At 49.1% G+C, this 21,932-nt stretch overlaps 1 protein-coding gene across 5 annotated transcripts in view; it reads left to right on the plus strand.

Moving 5' to 3' along the window:
- LOC140396933 (electrogenic sodium bicarbonate cotransporter 4-like) overlaps nucleotides 1-21,932 on the plus strand; it is a 150,012-nt gene that overhangs the window by 88,182 nt on the left and 39,898 nt on the right. For all 5 annotated transcript variants that reach the window (XM_072485871.1, XM_072485875.1, XM_072485874.1 and 2 more), the window contains 4 exons: nucleotides 7,874-8,007; nucleotides 14,414-14,685; nucleotides 18,255-18,316; nucleotides 19,926-20,126. In XM_072485871.1, the coding sequence (XP_072341972.1) occupies nucleotides 7,874-8,007; nucleotides 14,414-14,685; nucleotides 18,255-18,316; nucleotides 19,926-20,126 (669 nt within the window). The remainder of the gene's footprint in view (nucleotides 1-7,873; nucleotides 8,008-14,413; nucleotides 14,686-18,254; nucleotides 18,317-19,925; nucleotides 20,127-21,932) is intronic.

Genomic DNA, 21,932 nt, shown 5'->3' on the forward strand with positions numbered 1-21,932 from the left:
AGGACCACCATCTTAACCGCCTGCACCCTCCCTGCCATTGACAATGCTACCATATCCCATCTCTTGAAATCTTCCTCCATCTGTTCCACCAACCGCGTCAAATTTAGCCTGTGCAATGTGCCCCAATTCTTAGCTATCTGGATCCCCAGGTAACGAAAGTCTCGTGTTACCTTCCTCAACGGTAGGTCTTCTATTTCTCTCCTCTGCTCCCCTGGATGCACCACAAACAGCTCACTCTTCCCCATGTTCAATTTATACCCTGAAAAATCCCCAAACTCCCCAAGTATCCGCATTATTTCTGGCATCCCCTCCGCTGGATCCGCCACATATAGTAGCAGATCATCCGCATATAAAGATACCCGGTGTTCTTCTCCTCCCCTAAGTATTCCCCTCCATCTCTTGGAACCTCTCAGCGCTATCGCCAGGGGCTCAATCGCCAGTGCAAACAGTAATGGGGACAGAGGACATCCCTGCCTTGTCCCTCTATGGAGCCGAAAATATGCCGATCCCCGTCCATTCGTGACCACACTCGCCACTGGGGCCCTATACAACAGCTGCACCCATCTAACATACCCCTCTCCAAACCCAAATCTCCTCAACACCTCCCACAGATAATCCCATTCCACTCTATCAAATGCTTTCTCGGCATCCATCGCCACTACTATCTCCGTCTCACCCTCTGGTGGGGCCATCATCATTACCCCTAACAGCCTCCGTATATTCGTGTTCAGCTGTCTCCCCTTCACAAACCCAGTTTGGTCCTCATGAACCACCCCCGGGACACATTCCTCTATTCTCATTGCCATTACCTTGGCCAGGACCTTGGCATCCACATTGAGGAGGGAAATTGGTCTGTAGGACCCGCATTGTAGCGGATCCTTTTCCTTCTTTAAGAGAAGCGATATCGTTGCTTCTGACATAGTCGGGGGCAGTTGTCCCCTTTCCTTTGCCTCGTTAAAGGTCCTCGTCAGTAGCGGGGCGAGCAAGTCCAAATATTTTCTGTAAAATTCAACTGGGAATCCGTCCGGTCCCGGGGCCTTTCCCGTCTGCATGTTCCGAATTCCTTTCACCACTTCTTCTACCGTGATCTGTGCTCCCAGTCCCACCCTTTCCTGCTCTTCCACCTTGGGAATTTCCAGCCGATCCAAAAAATCCATCATTCTCTCCCTCCCATCCGGGGTTGAGCTTCATACAATTTTTTATAAAATGTCTTGAACACTTCGTTCACTCTCTCCGCTCCCCGCTCCGTCTCTCCTTCCTCGTCCCTCACCCCCCCTATTTCCCTCGCTGCTCCCCTTTTCCTCAATTGGTGTGCCAGCAATCTGCTCGCCTTCTCTCCATATTCATACTGTACACCCTGCGCCTTCCTCCATTGTGCCTCTGCAGTGCCTGTAGTCAGCAAGTCAAATTCCACATGTAGCCTTTGCCTTTCCCTGTACAGTCCCTCCTCCGGTGCTTCCGCATATTGTCTATCCACCCTCAAAAGTTCTTGCAGCAACCGCTCCCGTTCCTTACTCTCCTGCTTCCCTTTATGTGTCCTTATTGATATCAGCTCCCCCCTAACCACCGCCTTCAACGCCTCCCAGACCACTCCCACCTGAACCTCCCCATTGTCATTGAGTTCTAAGTACTTTTCAATGCATCCCCTCACCCTTAGGCACACCCCCTCATCCGCCATTAGTCCCATGTCCATTCTCCAGGGTGGGCGCCCTCTTGTTTCCTCCCCTATCTCCAAGTCTACCCAGTGTGGGGCATGATCCGAAATGGCTATAGCCGTATATTCCGTTCCCCTCACCCTCGGGATCAATGCCCTACCCAACACAAAAAAGTCTATGCGTGAATAGACTTTATGGACATAGGAGAAAAACGAGAACTCCTTACTCCTAGGTCTACTGAATCTCCACGGGTCCACCCCTCCCATCTGCTCCATAAAATCCTTAAGCACCTTGGCTGCTGCCGGCCTCCTACCAGTCCTGGACTTCGACCTATCCAGCCTTGGTTCCAACACCGTGTTAAAGTCCCCCCCCCATTATCAGCTTTCCGGTCTCTAGGTCTGGGATGCGTCCTAGCATTCGCCTCATAAAGTTGGCATCGTCCCAGTTCGGGGCATACACGTTTACCAAAACCACCATCTCTCCCTGTAATTTGCCACTCACCATCACGTATCTGCCCCCGTTATCCGCCACTATAGTCTTCGCCTCGAACATTACCCGCTTCCCCACTAATATAGCCACCCCCCTGTTTTTCGCATCCAGCCCCGAATGGAACACCTGCCCCACCCATCCTTTGCGCAACCTAACCTGGTCTATCAGTTTCAGGTGCGTTTCCTGTAGCATAACCACATCTGCTTTAAGTTTCTTAAGGTGTGCGAGTACTCGTGCCCTCTTTATCGGCCCGTTAAGCCCCCTCACGTTCCACGTGATCAGCCGAGTTGGGGGGCTTCCCACCCCCCCCCCCCCCCCCCTTGCCGGTTAGCCATCATCTTTTTCCAGCTTCTCACCCAGTTCCCACGCAGCTGTATCTCTCCCAGACGGTGCCCCCCCGCCCATCCTTTCCCGTACCCACTCCCCCCTTTCCCCAGCAGCAGCAACCCAGTAATTCCCCCCTCCCCCCCCCCCTGCTAGACCCCCCGCTAGCGTAATTACTCCCCCCATGTTGCTCCCAGAAGTCAGCAAACTCTGGCTGACCTCGGCTTCCCCCCGTGATCACGGCTCGCACCGTGCGACGCCCCCTCCTTCCTGCTTCTCTATTCCCGCCATAATTATCATAGCGCGGGAACCAAGCCCGCGCCTCTCCCTCGGCCCCGCCTCCCATGGCCAACGCCCCATCTCCTCTCCCTCCCCACCTCCCCCCATCACCACCTGTGGGAGAAAGAAAAGTTACCATACCGCAGGATTAAAACATAAAACCCCTCTTCGCCCCCCCCCATTCGCCCCACCACTTTGTCCAAACGTTCATTTTCATAATCCAATCATTCCAATTTTTCTTCTACAATAAAAGTCCACGCTTCATCCGCCGTTTCAAAGTAGTGGTGCCTCCCTTGATATGTGACCCACAGTCTTGCCGGTTGCAGCATTCCAAATTTTATCTTCTTTTTGTGAAGTACCGCTTTGGCCCGATTAAAGCTCGCCCTCCTTCTCGCCACCTCCGCACTCCAATCTTGATAAACGCGGATCACCGCGTTCTCTCATTTACTACACCGAGTTTTCTTCGCCCATCTAAGGACCATTTCTCTATCCTTAAAACGGAGGAATCTCACCACTATGGCTCTGGGAGTTTCTCCTGCTCTCGATCCTCGCACCATAACTCGGTATGCTCCCTCCACCTCCAACGGACCCGTCGGGGCCTCCGCTCCCATTAACGAGTGCAGCATCGTGCTCACATATGCCCCGACGTCCGCCCCCTCCACACCTTCAGGAAGGCCAAGAATCCTCAAGTTGTTCCTCCTTGCGTTGTTTTCCAGTGCCTCCAACCTCTCCACAGATCGTTTCTGGTGTGCCTCCTGTATCTCCGACTTCACCACCAGGCCCTGTATATCGTTCTCATTCTCTGCTGCTTTCGCCTTCACGACCCGAAGCTCCTGCTCCTGGGTCTTTTGTTCCTCTTTCAGCCCTTCAATCGCCTGTAATATCGGGGCCAACAACTCTTTCTTCATTTCCTTTTTTATCTCCTCCACGCAGCGTTTCAAGAACTCTTGTTGTTCAGGGCCCCATATGAAACTGCCACCTTCCGACGCCATCTTGGTTTCTGCTTGCCTTCCTTGCCGTTGTTCCAAAGGATCCGCTGCAATCCGGCCACTTTCCTCTCCTTTTTCCATCCGTGTCCAGGGGGAACACCCTTCTGGTTTACCGCACGGTGTTTTTAGCCGTTAAAATTGCCGTTGGGGCTCCTATCAAGAGCCCAAAAGTCCGTTCCACCGGGAGCTGCCGAAACGTGCGACTCAGCTGGTCATCGCCGCACCCGGAAGTCCAGCACCACGTTTCTGAGGGAGCCCTGCCCAGACTCCTGGGTGGTGTGCACCAGAAGCGGGATGCCCTCTGTCCATGGTCATGCAGATGTCCATCCAGCAAGGTGACCACCCCGCGTGGGAGGCAGTGGCAGCCCTAGTCAGGGCCAGCTCACTGCAGATGAGGACGGGGTAGCAGTGCCCAGACACCTGCAACCTCTCACTGCACCTGCTCACACACCTCGCACCTCCAAGGTGATCTGTTAGCTAGCCACCTCAGGTTGTCAACATCTGTCACGAGGCCCTCGCCCTCACCTCCTCCACCCCCACCCCCTCCCCACCAATCCCCCAGTATAGACAGGCTGTTAATTGGAGGAAAGCACCAGGACTCCAGGCCTCGGAGGGGACTGCAACAGATGAGAGATCATCCAGCATTTCTGAACCCCATGTCCATTGGCAGGACGTCTTCAGCTCTCCATCAGGCATGAGTCAGACATATCCCTGAGGATGAGAGGAGCATCGCTCTTCCTCAATGCAAGTCATCATCATTCACTCGCAGAGTCTGGACAATGGCTTCAGCACCTTGCCCCTGAACCTGGGCCTACCACTGGCACCACACTATTGCTAAGATGTCACACCCCATGGTGGGAGAGCACTTCATTCCCTTGTCCTGATCGAGCGGCTATGAAGGCATCCCTAGCTCTTCGGCCCATGCGGGCCCTAGTCATGGCCTGAGGTCCTTCTCCTTCCTCCTCCGTGGGTTGCCCCTTGCCACCCTCCTTGACCTCCTCCTTGTCCAAGGAGATGTGTCGTTTCCCCATCTCCTCCTGGTCCAGCTGGTCTCCCCTCTGCAGCACCAAGTTGTGGAGAGTACCCCCTGTCCGGGTAGGCATCAGAAACCGCATCTTCAGTCATCCTGACACCTGTTTAACCAGCATACGTGTTGATGCATGAGACTCGTTGTAACGAGTCTCCAGATGTGTTGGCTCCTCCGCACCAGCTTCATCAGCCATCTCCTGAGTGACTACCCCCTTGTCCCCGAGGAGCCATCCCTCCATCTGCTGCTCTCCCTCAAAAACGTCAGGGATCTGAGAGCACTCCAAAATGTAACTGTCATGGTGCTCCTCGGGAAACGTGCACCCACCTGCATTATGTGCATCGTTTGGTCGCTAACAATCTGGACATTGAGGGAATGGAATCCCTTGAGATTCATGAATGGAGGAGCATAACACCATCTAGACCACAGAACCGTGTGGGTGCAGTCTATCACACCCTGCACCATGCCTGCTAAGTGGGCAAAGTCCATCGTCCTGGCATCTCGGCTCGCCTGGTCCCAGTCCAAGTTGCTATACATGTGGGTCCTCGCATAAAGTGCATCTGTTAGCTCCCGTATGCATTTGTGTGCGGCTGACTGGGAAATGTTGCACAGATCACCCTTTCTGCCCTGAAACGAGCTGCCCCTTAATTGGAGAATAAGAATTGGGTACTCTAAATTTATAAAAAGAATAGCCAACTGGACAGGCTCCATGATTCTCCAGAATCATGCACCAAAAGGAAGAGAACACCAAAGTGATTAATTAATTTAGCGTGGCCAATCCACCTACCCTGCATATCTTTGGTTTTAGGGATGAGACCCACACTGTTTATAGTGGCCCCCATAATCTTCAAAGCTTCCTCCTGTATATGTGCCCGACCTAGACCCGGTGTCTCACAGGCCTTGGGCGAGGTGCCCAGTCGGCGACGCCAGACAGCCTGTTCGCTGGCAATGGAGGTGGCAGCCCCTGCAACCAACTCCATTTCTAGGGAATGGCCGTTGACCAAGAGCATTAGCTTTATTGAGGAATCCTTAGGGTGATGATGCAGTTCAGCTGAATTGGTTTGTTGTCCATGGGCTAATAGAATTGCGCGGCTTGGGTCTGAGATAGCTTTGGCTTCCGACCTGGCCAGAAGGGCCTACCACTGATTCCGGCAGTCTGGCCTGGGTTGTGTTCTTTGTCACAGGTAACAACAGGCTTGCGGCAGACACTTGTAGTCCTCCAGGGAGGCTTCCCTGGTACGTATAGGGATATCCGGCCATATTTTGAGATGCCAGAATGTCCTGGCAGAATGTTGAATTGGTGATGGGCCTTCACTGGGAATACTGACTTTTCTGTATGAGGGTCCTCCACCCCCCACCCCATTCCCTCCCACCCCCACCTCCCATCCCCCAGCCTGAGAACCCCACTCTCCACCATCCCTTGAAGGTATTGGGGCCCTTTCTCAGGGTTCTTCAAGCATAATACTAATTTCTATTCCTTTTGAGGTCTCAGGTGGGTTCCGCCAACAGTTCTTTTTGTATTGTCGCATCGCATATCATCTCAGTCAGGGTCACAGTATTTGGCCTGCTTCCTTAATCTAACCAGGAATTCTATCACCGTATCTCCAGGGGTCCTCCCGGCCATGTTGAATCGGTATTGCTGGAGGATTACGGGCAGCTTTGGATCGTAATGGTTCTTCACTAGATCCACAAGCTTGTTGAACATTTTAGTGTCAGGGCTGCAGGATAGGTTAAACTCATAATAATGCTGAATGTCGGGGCCCCGCATGCTATCAAAAGATGCTTTCACTGTCATCCCCTTGCATGACAGTGGTGCGGAAGAAGTAGCTCATTCATTCGACATACTGGGGCCAGTCCTCCACGTCCGCATCATAAGGCTCGAGCTTCCTAAACAAGGGCATTTCTGGGTTTGTCTTTTTGCTTAGTTTCTTACCAGAGTTGTCACCAGAGAGTTTCGAAAAGGCTGCTCAGAATTCCGTGCTTGATCCTCGTCGCCAATGTAATAATTCCAGGAGACGCGGAGTGAAAGGTCGAACTGGTTTATTTTAAACTGGAAATAAAGCTGCTACCACGGCACACAAAACAAACGTCCCGTCCCAGGATTATGGGGAATTGCCCGTCCAAGTCCGGGAACTATATTTAAAGGTCCCGTTAATGAGCCCCAGATGAGTGGGTCGCCGATTGCTCACCGCGGGAACTCGTATTCTACGAAGTCCATGGGGAAATCAATCAGCGATCCCCCGTGGTCCTCGTTATCACATGTAAAAGGACAGTGATAGTGGGACCTCTTTTTAAAGAGCTACACCCATAATAGGTCATCTATGTGTTCCTTTTGTATTATCAGATTCTGTGGTGCATAGAAATGCTGTGAATAACGTTGAAATAGCCAGGTGTTTTAGTAGTCCTTGTGCTTAACATTACTCGTCCTGAAGCTACCATCCAAAAAGCAAACAGAACATTTAGCCAAAACAGCGCAGTCAAATTCAGAGGAAATGATGCTTAAATTGTGCAGTACTTTGCTCAGACCTAATCTTGCGGCACTGCAGAGAGAGGACCCCTGGGACAGATCCTGGTTGTCAACAGAATTGGGTTATTGTCACTTTGAAAGGAATCAATTGCAAGTGACTCGGTGACAAGCAGACGATAAGTAATGTTGACAGGGTTAAACCAAATGCATTACTTCACAAGAAATCATGCCAGTTGGACATGGGGAACAAGCTGAGATTAGAGAAAAACCAATTTAGGACAGTATCAGGGAATGATCTTCACACTAAGTGTTTGCACGAAGCGGTGTCTCTCAAAGCCAGGATTATTGAGAAATAGATGTGTGTTGTCAGGATGGCTGGAGGTTTGTTCTCGAAGGATGATTAGCATGGACCAAATCTTATCAGGTGACCTTGTGAATGAATGTATCCTTCCCGTTTATTTAGTCCAGCTTGGACAGAAGCAACAATAACATAACCAAACGTCACGGTATGTGATGAAGCGTGCTGAGTCAGATTAGTTTTGGCATTGGCAATGAGTTGATTATCCTCCGCTACATTCAATTCAATTGCAGCCTAATGACTTCTACTTCAGTCTAATGGACTGGGTTTTTTTTTCACAAACAGGGTGTGATTGAAAGTTTCCTGGGCACAGCATTCACAGGCACTGTGTTCTGCTTATTCGGGGGACAGCCTCTCACCATTCTGAGTAGCACGGGCCCAATCCTCATCTTCGAAAAGCTCCTGTTTGACTTCAGCAAGTGAGTATTTTGGTCACTTAAACTTCAATGCCCACAAGGAAGGGAAAGTCTATCATTTTAATTTTCTCATTGCCAAGGGACTGTTGAGTCGGGATCTTGCTTTAACAAGACAGCAGTTCTGAGGGAGGATTCCATCCTTTAGCAAGCCTTGGAGATACATTGCGTGTGTTGCGTTTCTAATCATGCTGATGAGCTGGGATTTATGTGAGGAATTGTTCTTCTTAAAATGATATTTCAATGTAATGGTTATAATTTTAATCTGTTCTGTCAAATGACCTTGAGAAAAAATGCAGATCTCACGATTTACAATGTTACTTTGCAACTTGAAGAGCATTGTTCTTCTGATAGAGGAAGTACACAATGGGCCCAGATTTGCTGCAAAAATAGTGGCCTAGCTAACAACTCTTCCTGTTAGTTACAGGAAAACAGGACAGCAACTTCCAGCCAGCATCCATGCACAGTTAAATGCAGAAATCCAGAATTGACTGTTGGAGCTGTCCTGCTACATCTCACTGTCTGATTCACTGTTTAAGTGTATTTCCCTCAAACGGGCTTGTCCCTTCCTGGCCAAGTGCCTTTTAATAGCAATGCTAATGCCAGACAAACTCTCTGATTGAAAATTTACTTACACCATTGTTTTCATGTGTGACCAAAATAATGAAGCAATTTTTGTCACTGATTTCTCTTTCTTCCTTCCTTCTCTTTATTTCGCTTTCTCGAGCTGAGTTTACATGGAACTCGCTAGTCCAGCTGACAATTTCTGGTTCAGATTGGGCGTCTCTCATTAACCGCTCCTCAGTCTGACTGCTTAATGAAGCACCCACAGTGTCTTCGCCTTTTTCAGATGCTCACTGGAAGGTGTCCGGCTTTTTTTTTTAAATTTAGAGTACCCAATTCATTTAACAAATTTAGCCTGGTCAATCCACCTACCCTGCTCATCTTTGGGTTGTGGAGATGAAACCTACGCAAACACGGGGAGAATGTGCAAACTCCACGCGGACAGTGACCCAGAGCCGGGATCGAACCTGGGACCTCGATGCTGTGAGGCAGCAATGCTAACCACTGTGCCACTGTGCTGCCCTTGGTGTTCGGCTTTTTAAAAAAAAAACATTTTTTTATTCTACATTTTCACATTTTCCTTCAAAAATTTACACCCCACCCACAAACAGTAAATGGTAACAAATATAGAATCAATCCCCTTAACAATACCAATGATCCCATCCTCCCACCACCCCAAACAGCAGCCCACCTGTCAATATATGCATCCAATAAACCAAACCCGCCCACGGTGGAAACAAAAAACAAAAGAGAAAAAGAAAAAGGAGTCCGGGACCGCCCATGGTGACCATTTACCTATAGAGTCCACTCCCTCTCCCCCACTATACTCAACGCCATCCAGCCTCTGAAAGAGTACCGTACAAGAGTTGTACAGCCCCCCCCCCCCCCCAAGTCTCCAGCTCCTCCCGTCCACTGCCTCTTGTAAAACTCCTCCTCCCAACCTCGGTTCCTTCCCCCCAACTTTCCATCCCGGCTAGACCACTCGGACCCTGTTCTGCCAGGCTCTGATGGCCGCAGCCCCTCCGCCCACCTTACTCCCGTTCACTGGCTGGCTTAAACCGTCCAGCGCGGAGGCTCTAGGAAAGCCCAGAGATCCCCTTTTAGCACACAAACCCTGCATAGCCACCTACACCCCAAAGAGCCCTCATTTCGAGTGAAAGTCCCATCACTTCCTTTGTCCAAATATACATTGGCTCCTTTATCCCCTACACCCGCACGCAATGAAACAAAAAAGAAGAAAATACAGCCATGAGGTTACATCGGCACGTGGCCATTTCTCAATTTGTCAGTTCTGCCACAGTCCTTCTGCCTTCGCAAACTCCTCCGCTGCTTCCGCCGTTCCAAAATAAAAGTCCCTGAGCTTGTAAGTCACCCTCAGCTTCACTGGATATACAATGCCGCACTGCACATTGCTAATGTACAGTGCATCTTCACCCGGTTGAAGGCAGCCTGCCTCCTTGCCAGCTCCACCGTAAAGTCCTGGTATACACGTGTACCAGCTCCAGCCCACTGCACCACCCGCTTCTGCTTGGCCCAGCTCAGGACCTTCTCCTTCACCCTGTACCTACGGAAGTACAGAGTCACTGCCCCTGGCGGCTAACTTGCCTTTGGTACAGGCCTCCACGACCGATGAGCCCGATCCAGTTCATATCGGATGGGATCCTCCCCCTCCCCCAATAGTTTTGCCAGCATCGCGGCAAAGTACTCAGTCGGCTTCGGTCCTTCAACTCCTTCGGGCAGCCCCACAATCCTAAAATTCTGTCGCCTGGATCTGTTTTCCAGGTCTTCCATTTTTCCTCGCAGATCCTTGTTAATGTCCATCACCTTCCGCATCTCCTTTCCCATCGAGGCAAGTTGATCGCCGTGCTGCAATAACGTCTCCTCCACTTCCTTCAGCGCCTCCCCTTGCTCTCGCACCTCCGCCACTGTGCTCGCCACCTCCGTCCTCACCAGGGAAACCGCCTCCTCCACCAGCACACTCAAAACCTCCCTCATCTCCTTCCTCACCGTCTCCATGCATTTTGCAAACTGCGCAAACTGCTTTTCGAATTCCGCAGCCATCACCTTAGTTATTCCTTCAGCCGTAAGCACTGCGGCCTCCCCTGGTGCTCCAGCCTCCATTTTCTTTACTGACGGACTTTCAGGCGCTTTTTTCACGGCCGTTTTTTTGCTGGTCTTCGACATTCCCCTCCTCTGTGCTGTCTCCCGACTTTTACTGCCTTCGCTGGCCCTAGGATCGGGCGTTAACCCCCGACAATGCCGTTCCCGAACGGGAGCCCTCCAATGCGCGGCTGCCTCCCACCCGCCGTCACCGGAGGTCCCGGTGTCCGGCTTTTTGACCAGTTGGCTGACTGGTTTAGACCAGGTTAACCCACGCAACTGGATCACAACCTCAACCACAGTGAGGGGAGGAGCTTGCCCATGAATTAACATTTGTTTGTTTTAATTAAAAAACACTAAACTTTGGACTCTGTCTGAGGAAAATGTTATACCCTGCCTGCTTACCATTGGCTGGGGACTAATGACAATTCCACAATCCTGTGGGAGTATGAGCTTTTCCAATGAGGGGGGCGGAGAAATCATTAGCAGACTCCCTGTATAAATAAAGCTGGCCAGTTTGGAACCAGCTAGAGAGGAGTGAGCAGCAAGGGAGTTGCTACTGCTGTTGTATATATATGTTATTGTAAATAAATGTTATTTCTTTCTATCCTTCAACTCGTGCTGGATTCTTCGTGGCCCTCACAAAAGAAAACAATCTGAATCCAATTTGCCTTTTCAAAAAAATTTAATCATAAGTTTAAAAAAATATATATATTCCTTAATTTTTTAACATTTTATACAAATGTATGAAACATGCCAACAAAAATACAAATAAACACAAATCCCAAACAAACCCCCCTCCCCTTCCAACCCGTGACACAACAAAAAGAGAAAAGAAAGCCCCCTACTTGCTCCCCACCCCCTCTCCGCTGCCCACCAAACGGCTAACAGTGACATATTGTCTGAAATACAATATAAATGGCCCCCATCGCCGGTCGAACTCTCCATTCGATGCCCTTGTGATGTATTTGAACTTCTCGAGGTGCAAAAGCTCCATCAAATCCCAAACCCATGCCGAGGCAATCGGCGGCATCGCCAACTTCCAGCCCAGGAGGATACCCCTCTGCACCACCAACGGTGCAAAGGCAAGGACATCCACCCACGCACCCGTCCGCAGCTCCAGCACATCTGAAACCCCAAAAATAGCCATCAGAGGGCAAGCCCAATATTTAGGATCATCGACATGGTTGAAAAAGAGCCCCCAGAAACCTACCAGCCTAGAACAGGTCGGAAATATGTGTGTGTTGTGTGCGTGCCCCCTTGAACAGCCCACGCACCTATCCTGCACCCTCTCAAAGAAACTTCTCCTCCTAGCCTTGGTGAGGTGCACTCAAAACACTACCCTTAGCTGAATAAGGCTCAATCTCGCACACAACAACGTAGCATTCACCCTCCACAGTGCCTCACTCCACATCCTCTCCTCCAGTATTGGTCCCAGATCCTCCACACATTTAACTTTCACCCCTTCCACCGAACTGAACTCATCCCCTACGATCACTCATACATGCCGGACCTACTGCCCTCCCCCAATCCCGAACAGCCTTCTTCACTCCAGCGTGAAGAGTCCAACTCACAATAAAATAATCAATCCTCGAATCCATCTTGTGTACCAAAGAAAAAAATGAGAACTCCTCCCCTCCCAGGATGCGTAAACCGCCACGGATTTACCCCTCTGCCCGCCTCCATAAACCCAGACAATACCTTCACCACCCCAGCTGGGACCAACGATTTCGGCCTAGAGCGTTCCACCTTTGGGTCCAACACATAGTTCATACCACCCTCCAAAATCAATTGACGGCCATCCAAATTCAGCTATTGCAGCCAGCAACCATTTCATAAACGATACATCGTCCCAATTCGGGGCGTACACATTCAGGAGAACACTGACTTCCCCTCTACTACCTCTACTACCATCACGTACCATCCACCCTGATCAGCGATAACCCTCTCCGCCCGCAACCAAACTCTCTTATTAATTAAGATCTCCACCCCCCTCCCGGGCCCTGCTATCAAAGCCCGAATTAAACACCTGGCTCACCCAGGTCTTCTGGAGCCTAGTCTGGTCCTGCACATGCAGGTGATTCTCTTGTAGAAACACCACAGGCTGGATTCTCCAATCCTGTGGCTATGTCCGCTGGATCTGTCTGGCCTTACGATCAGAAAGCCAGCGCCGTCCCCGCACCGATCCTCCATCCGGTGGGGACTAGCAGCCGCACAGCATAAAGCCCCCGGCTTTCCCTTCGGATATGGCCGGAGAATAGCCGGGTCCGTGGCCGCACTGTGCAAGAGGACCCGGCCTGCCAAAAACTGCCCCCCTGTAACCAGCCTCGCCAGCCCCCAACCACCCCCCCCCCCCCCACCAGTGCGCGCAGTCCCCCCTGCAAGCCCCCCCTGCGACTGGAACAGCTCCCCCCCCCCCGACTGTGACGGCACTGGACTCAGTCCGCAGCCGCCATGCGAGATATCCGAACGGTGTCAGCACATGTGTCCCACGCCATCGGGGACTCGACCCATCGGGCTGGAGTATTTGGGGAGGGCCTCAGGTGATGTACTGAGGCCGATCATACGGCGTGCAGCGTACTCCACGAGGACATCGTTTTTGAGGGGATGGAGCATCGTACAAACGTTCCGCCTCTGCTTGGCCCATTCCAGGACCCACTCCTCCCTCTGGTAACTGTGAAATCGGACCATCACCGCCCACGGCAGCACGTTCAGCTGTGGCTTCTGCCACAGAGCCCGATACGCCCTTTCCAATTCCGGAGCAGCGATCACTTCATCCCCGCCCACCAACCGAGAGAACATTTGTGAAAATACTAGGTTGGTCTTGGGCCCTCCGCTCCCTCCGGCAAGCCCACCACTCTGAGGTTCATGCACCTTGACCTGTTCCCTAGATCTTCCACTTTGGCCTTCAGGCCCTTATTCCTGTCTGACATGAGCAGCCTCTCAGCTTCCAGCGAGGCCTCCTCCACACTGTCCAGCATCTCCCCTTGCTCCTTCACAGCTTTGGTAGTTTTGCTTAGCTACTCCTGTATCGGGCCCAACGCCTCCTCGATGGTGCCTTTAAACGACTCTTTAATCTCTCGAATTGACCATCCACCTGCCTGCCAAACATCTCCAACTCCAGCCAGTGTTGGTAACGTGATGGGTGTGGCCGCCTCTGCCATCTTTTCTTCCCCAGATTCCTTTGTCGGGCTCCCAGACGGGGGTTTCTATCCCGTGGTTCTTTTCGACGAGGCTTTTCCTTTCCTCTGTCACCTCTCCGCTCTTCCCACCAATCTACTGGGTTAGAACCCAAAATCTCCCGAGAAAACTGGGCAAAAAGGAATCAAAATACCGGGACTCTGGCAGGAGCCACCTTTGCCGTCCAACATTTAATAATAAGATGTGGGCAGTGCAGAATAGATCATGGTTATTGTCTGTCCCTGGTTGCAAGGCAACCTGAGAAAGCCCTGAGAGTCACAGCAAGTTCAGGTAAGTGCCAGGTTTGGGTGGTCGATCCCTGAATGAGATTGGGAACCAGCTCAGCCTTTGTAACAATCAGCGGCTTCACGGTCACTTGCTCCTGGTGCCAACGCCAGCAGAAATGGGATTTTCATTTCCACCAATGGCCCGATAAATCATTTATTTTTAACCCATTCACCAGACAAATACAGCATTAGTCGACAACAATTACCCTCAACGCATAATGCTAATGGTCTACTTAGCTTTGTAATATTCTCTAAAGGGCCCATCTCTCTCTCTCTTGCAGAGATAATGATTTGGACTACCTTGAATTCCGCCTCTGGATTGGCCTCCATTCTGCACTCCAGTGCCTTCTTCTCGTTGCCACGGATGCCAGCTTCATCATTAAATACATCACCCGTTTTACAGAGGAAGGGTTCTCCATGCTCATCAGCCTCATCTTCATCTACGACGCCATCAAAAAAATTATCGGAGCCTTCAAATATTACCCCATCAATGTCGGCTACAAGCCAGACTATGTCACCATGTACAAGTGTGAGTGTGTCGCTCCATATTCAGGTGAGCCCGCCATTAACTCAATCAAGAAGGAAAACAATTGAGTAGCAATGCTTTAACATTAGAACTATTTGGCATACTTCTTCAGAATTCCATATCTCATTTCTATTCTTTGCTTATTTCTGTTTGCGATTAACTTGAAGTCGACAATTATTCAAACACTTGGTCAGAAATTTCCGGCCCTTCCTGCGGGCAGGATTTTCGGGTCCCCCCCTCCGCAGTTTGTTCCCCGGCAGCGGAGGGTGTGGGACAGGCAAAACCCCCGAGACACCTGGGCTGGAATTATCCAACTGTTGAGATTCTCTATTTGTGCCGGGACCGCACTCCTGCCCATGAATTTCCCGGTGGCCATGGGGTGGTTTCAATGGAAAATCCCATTGACAAATGGCGGGAGTAGTAAATCCCGCCGCCAGCGAACGGCGCATCGCCGATAAACACGTGGCCGGAGGAACCGGAGAATCCAACCCCTGTATTGGCTGTTGGCCACCGGAAAATACGCCGTGGGGGGGTGGGGGGGGAGTCGGAAAATCCCACCCAAACCTATGTCCATTAAGGCTAGTGGATCCCATCATTTACCTCAATTATCTGGCACCCATAAATATAACCAGTATGAACTACCCACTTGCTCAGCTCCCAGAGGGTGGGAAGGGTGTTCAATTGGGCAAAAGCATTTTCACACTTACAGTATTCGCACCTTTACCCCTCGGTGCAAGAGATCCTTGATAGCTGCTCATACAGAAACTGCACCACTGGCCAGCTGCTATCCTGAATGGAATGCATCAGCAGCTTCAGTTAACACCAAGGTATATCCATCGCCAGGGGGGAAAGTAGTGAATTGGCCAACACTGTGAAAACTATCAGGGCAATGACATATGGAGTGGATATGATCAGACCAGTGATTGAGAGAAACCTGCTGCTTTGACTGTTTTTTGTATGAGGAAGACCACTTCTGTTGCTCATAGGGAATCATTGATCTGAAAATGTTTATACTTTGGATGGACACTTTGTTGTCAACCACTGTTAATGTGACTTTTGTAACTGATCATTTCCTATTTTTATACCTGCTGCAAACGCTGTTTGGTTATTTCAATTCTGGGTAAGTTTCTTTTTAAAAAAACACTGAAATCCTGGTCAATCTTTTCTTTCCTCTCTCTCTCTCTCTGACCACTTTGATGAGACCTGGAATTGAAACTGGTCACATTTACCTCTTGTTTGAGAGCGGGACATCTTCCTCTTAAAACAAGTGGTGGGACTGTAGAATTAAAAATTCTCCATTCAAATGCTTGTAGATAAATCTCTCTTCCGACCCTTCCCATTTACTGTTTGCATAAAAAAGTCTGAGTATTCTGAACCACAAAGGTTCAGAATAATTAAGTGGCATCATTCTCTTGAGGGGGAACATTTCTTTATCGTGGCGTAACATTGCTGTTTAGATTACCATAGAAACAGGAATAGGACATTCACATCGTCAAACCTATTCCTCCTTTAATTTGGATCAGGCTGACCTGTATCCTAATTTCATTTACCTACCTTGATTCCAATTTTTAAAAAATCATTTACGAGCAAAAAGCTATTGACCTCATATTTAAAATGATCAATTGAGCCAGGGTGTGCTGGGTTTGTGAGAGGCAGTTCCCACACTTCGACCAGGCTTTGAGTAATGAAGTGTTTCCTAACTTCTCTCCTGATTGGCCTGGCTATGATTTCCCCAGCAGAAAGAGGTTTCTCTTTAGCTACCCTTCAAAATCCTAAAATCATCAATCAAATCAGCCCAATATTCTCTCTGTTCCGGCACCGAGTTACAAGCTTTGTTTATCTCTCTTAATAATCTAATCCAGTTCACACCCTGGTGAATATGTATTGCAGTCCTTTATAGCGACTTGACCATGGTAAAATGTGCCTTTCAAAGCGGTATGTCAGAAGACAAGAAAATGACTGATTCAAAATTCAATCAGATGGAGTTTCGTACTTCGGGAAATGTTATAACCCGTAAGTACCTTGCGGAATGGGAACAATTAACGGACCTTGCAGAATATCAGCTCCCTTGTTCAGGGGGGGCAGGGGACCTGTCTAGTTGGAGGGTCGAGAAAGCCAGCTGTTTGGGCAGCGGCAAGGCAGACCCAGTTTAGGATCTGCTGTGTGATGTTTTTTTATTTAGAGTATCCAATTCTTTTATTTCTCAATTAAGGGGGAATTTAGCGCGGCCAATCCACCCACCCTGCACATCTTTGGGTTGTGGGGGCGAAACCCACGCAGACACGGGGAGAATGTGCAAACTCCACACGGACAGTGACCCGGCTCAGGGATTGAACCCAAATCCTCAGCGCAGCGAGGCAGTGGTGCTAACCACTGTGCCACCGTGCCCCCCGCCCCTCTGTCTGATGTTTATTATATTTTTGTAAACCTTTTATAAGGTCTAACTACTTTTCTTTGAACTACTCGGTATGGACTCCTTTGTGGCCTTTCAAAAGGAACCATTTTAAATGTGGACAAATTGAACAGGTTCTAAACCTTTCCCAACCTCCCGGCATTCTGTGGGATATTGAAATGCAATGGCCTCAATTGATAACTCTTCTTGAGGGTAGGAATTTCAAAAGAAGGGTGGTTCTATTTTACACACTTACAGAAAGCAGTCTCTCTTCAAGCCCAAGATAGCACTCTGTTTTGGGTTCTCCAGGGCAAACCCCTGCCTCTACAATGAATAGCAACAGTAAATGTATGGTTTCCAACTTGAACAGCAAGACATCAAGTAAATAATCTTCACTGAGACCTTTAGTGAATCAACAGCTTGTGCAGATTAATGGACAAACTTTTGCTGCCAGTGCAAGTAATGCGAATCAGACGACTCATGCCTACACTTCAAATACAATGCTGACTCGAAGACAAGCCTGTCAAATACATATAAGATGAAGAAAAATTAAACCGTTTATTGCAATCAGGTGGATAATATGTTTTGTTTTGTGCAGAATGCCTCTTTGGGCTACATCTTAAACAAACATAATTCAATATTTTAACGTATCAGATTCATCAATTATTTAAGGTTCTAAGCAATGCAGATAATTCACCTTCTTTCCAAGTTGTTTAAATGTGATAGCGGCACTTACAGAGTCTGATCTGTAAGACTGAGACAGCACCTCCCCACTGTGCAGCACTGCCTCACCCTAAATTTCTATGTGCTCAGTTTCTGGGATGGGATTATGAACCCAGGAACCTTTCAACTCTGAGGCAGAAGTGCCTACCTGCTGAGCCACAGGATAATAGTGACCTCACAAGAGAGGATGGAAAGGAAGACAACTTGCAGGCTTTGTTTATAAATGAGTCACATGGAATAGTGGGAGTCAATCCTCAATCCATTTCCTTTCCTCTCTATGGCAGCAAAGTCAAACACGTTGCGCGTTTGGAAAGGAAGAGAGGAAAATGGTGGGTTGTTATCGCAGCTGAAGGTTGGCTGGGATGAATTATGGTGGCAGCTTCAAAGGGAATAGGGGAAGAGCTTTCAACCGAAAAAAAGCATGTGAGGCTGAGGTTTTGTTCCTGATACTAAACGCTCTCACTATTCTGTTGCCTCACAGTGACTACAACTTTCTTCAATGCTTCAGATTCACTGGCTCTGAACAGCGCTAACATTTCTTTGGTAAGTTTTTAATTTCCATAATTTGACTGCTGTCATTCTTACTTTTAGTTAAAGCTGTTTCCTTCCGTCTCCATCAGCAGGTAGGACAGGTCAGTTTGAATCGTGGCTTTGCAAAATACCAGAAAATACTGGACCTAGAAAATAAATAGGGCGAGATTCGCTGTCGCCGATGTCGTAATCGGCGGTCGGATGGAGAATGGGCTCCAACAGCCACATTGGGGCCAGCGCCGGTTTGACGCCGACCAGCCATACTCCGCCCACACGGAAGTGGCATAATCGTGTCGCGTGCCACATGCCGTTGCAACGCCGTTGGCGTGTCACTGGCAGGCCCTCCCTTGATGATCCGCCGCCGATGGGCCGAGTTCCCGACCGCGCGGTTGATGCGCGGTCTCAGTGGTCGCGAAGCCGGCGCGGCGTCTGCTGACTGTGTCCAGCGCCGCCACACTCGGCCAGGATCCGTGAACGCTGGTCGGGAGGGGAGGCTTCCGGGGACTGGTGGGGGTCGCAGATGGCAGGTCGGGTCCACGCACGGCGGGCGCCATGTACGGCGCAACCGCTGCAGGTCATCACCGTGCTCATGCGCAGCCAGCGACACGACCATTCTCCGGCCGTTTTCTACCCAGCCTGTGAAGGCCCATCACCACTAAGAATGTCCAATATATTCCGGCCTTGCTAGTGACATCCACACCCTGAAGATTAATTTTAAGAAAACACAATGGGGCCGACTTACGAATCGCGTTGTGTCCCCGCCGGTTATGGAGCGGGAAAGACCAAAGTCCAGATTGGTGCCGGGTGAGAATCAGTTTGCTATCTATCTGGCTCACTCCCGATGCACAGTTCCGGATTACGTCCAAAAATGGCAGGCTATCATGGAACCTCACTTCATCTCATTACCAAGATTGAAGTTGAATGTAACGGCCTCCTGGGAATGAATAGCACACCTTTATAAAGACACAAAGCTGGCGCGATGGCTGCTGAGGGAAACTGAGGAGGTGAGTAGCTGTTTCCATTTTCAGGCATGCAGCTCAAGTGGGAGGGGGGGTACCCCCCCCCCCCCCCCGCCCCAGGGGGGCCTTTAAAGAGACATGGCTGAGGAGCAGGACACCTTTCCCCGAAAAGAAGCCTTCCCGACTTAGGTATTGACTTAGAACTCGATTTAACGGAAGAAAATATAGCTAACAGCAAATAACACTTGCTTGCAGCCGTGTCGCAGGTGAGAGGCCAACCATTTGCTTCACTTTCCTGGCTGCCTGGGTGGAGTAACTGACCCAGGTGGTGTGGGAGAAGTTTCATTTTCTTGCCAAACACAAATGCCCAAAATCCTTCGCCATATTTCCCCCTATTTTACCGACTCAAACCACCTTAGTGGCAGTCCAGTCCTCGTCTGTAAATCACATCTTTGTCTATGTGCCTGATCGTATAGCAGCGTCTTCTTTGGCTGATAGTCAAGTGTTTGTATCATTGGGGAGGTTACGCTGCTTGTATAATTGTAACTTGTAACCTCCCTGTTTAAAGCAAACAGGAGTTTAATTCTTTGTGCAGCCCAGATAATGCATTTTCAGGTGAGAGTTTTCTTATGGAATCTTCATTTTCCTCTTTCTGTCCCAAGTACAATATTGTCAATGCAACAACGCTGGACTGGAGTCAACTCAGCAAGAAGGAATGCTTTACGTACGGTGGGAACCTGGTTGGAAAGTCCTGCAAGTATATTCCAGACCTAGCCCTAATGTCTTTCATCCTCTTTTTTGGCACCTACTCCTTGACTGTGACCCTCAAGAAATTCAAGTTTAGTCGCTATTTTCCTACCAAGGTAAGTGTTCCGCAGAGGTACCTGTGGATTTTGAACCGAGTAGGTTCGCAATAGAATTAATAATAATAATCTTTAGTATTGTCACAAGTTGGCTGACATTAACCCTGCAATGAAGTTACTGTGAAAAAGCCCCTAGTCGCCACACTCCGGCGCCTGTTCAGGTACACTGAGGGAGAATTCAGAATGTCCAATTCATCTAACAGCACGTCTTTCGGGACTTGTGAGAGGAAACCCACGCAGACACAGGGAGAACGTACAGATTTAGCACAGATAGTGACCCAAGCCAGGAATATGTTCGTAAGGTATAGGAGCAGAATTAGGCCATTCGGCCCATCAAGTCTGCTCCACCATTTCTATCATGGCTGATATGTTCCTCATCTGCAACCTACAATGTTGCAGACCAAGAGCTGGATTTCAAAATCAGCCAGAGCATCTCCTCCCTAGAACACTTCACCTAGGAGCGGGAGTAGTCAATTTAGCCTCCCGAGCCTCACACCCTCAGTGTGATCATGGCTGATCCCATCCTGGCCTCAACTCCACCGTCCTACCCGTTCTCCATAACCCTTCAACCCATTACCAATTAAAAATCTGTCTAACCTCCTTAAATTTACTCACTGTCCCTGAATCCACTGTACTCTGGGGTAGCGAATTCCACAGATTCACAACCCTTTGGGAGAAGTGTTTTTCCTCAAATCTGTTTTAACTTTGCTGCCTCTTATTATGACCTCTCGTTTTGGAATGCCGCACAAGAGGAAGCATCAGCTCCATGTCTACTTTATCCAGACCTTTTAGCATCTTGTATACCTCAATTAGATCTCCTCTCATTCTTCTAAACTCTAGAGAGTATAGTCTAAACTGTTCAATCTCTCCTCAAACGACAAACCCCTCATCTCTGGAATCAATCGAGTGAACCTCCTCTGAACTGCTCCAATGCCACTACATCTTTCATCAAATAAGGGGACAAAAACTGTGCACAATACTCCAGGTGCGGCCTTACCAATGCCTTTTATAGTCGGGTGCCTGGTGCTGTGAAGCAACAGTGCTAACTACTGTGCTACCGTGCCCTGTGTCTCCCTTGGGCCACTGCTCTCCCTATTGTTGGGTCTTGAGTAGCTTTATAGGATCATCAGCCTATCTGTGCTTGTTAGATGTTAACGTAAGCATACTTGTGACACTAATCAAGATTAATATTATTATTATTATATCTATCCTCAACCCAGTGGCGTGTAAGGGCCAGACACTTCCAATAATTTTGTACAGGGCCATTAATTGGCATATGTCTATCTGCTAGCTAGCCAACATAATATGAATTATGGAGTCTTACAGATAATTAGCAGGTACAAATAGGGTAACAAAATTGTCCCACTGGGTGAAAAAACTTTGCTGACAAATAGTAAGTCCGATTTGTTAAAACATTATTAAAGTTGCTTCAAAAGTGTAGAACGTGCATTGTCCGTGTTCAAATAGAGTTCATTTCAATTTTGTTTCCCCCAGCTTTGGAAGGAGGTGAATTGCTTCAAATAAGTCATGTTTAAATTGACAATCCAATTTAGTCTGTTTCCCAGAGACGTTTTCAAATGGGGTGCTTGCCATTCTCAAGTTAAATATTGATAAGTAGTCACAAAGATTGCAATATATTTCTATTCAAAAATGTAATTTTGAAATCATCTCTGATCCCAGACACCATTCATACCTGGACTATGAGCAACATAAAGATGTAAAGCTATGGCATGCTAGCAATTGGATCTGGAGTTACGCATGGGGACACATGGGCTAAATTGCCTACTCCTGCTCCTTTTGCTGTTA

The sequence above is a fragment of the Scyliorhinus torazame genome, chromosome 20 (genome assembly GCF_047496885.1).
Source record: "Scyliorhinus torazame isolate Kashiwa2021f chromosome 20, sScyTor2.1, whole genome shotgun sequence".
NCBI classification, from domain to species: Eukaryota; Metazoa; Chordata; class Chondrichthyes; order Carcharhiniformes; family Scyliorhinidae; genus Scyliorhinus; species Scyliorhinus torazame.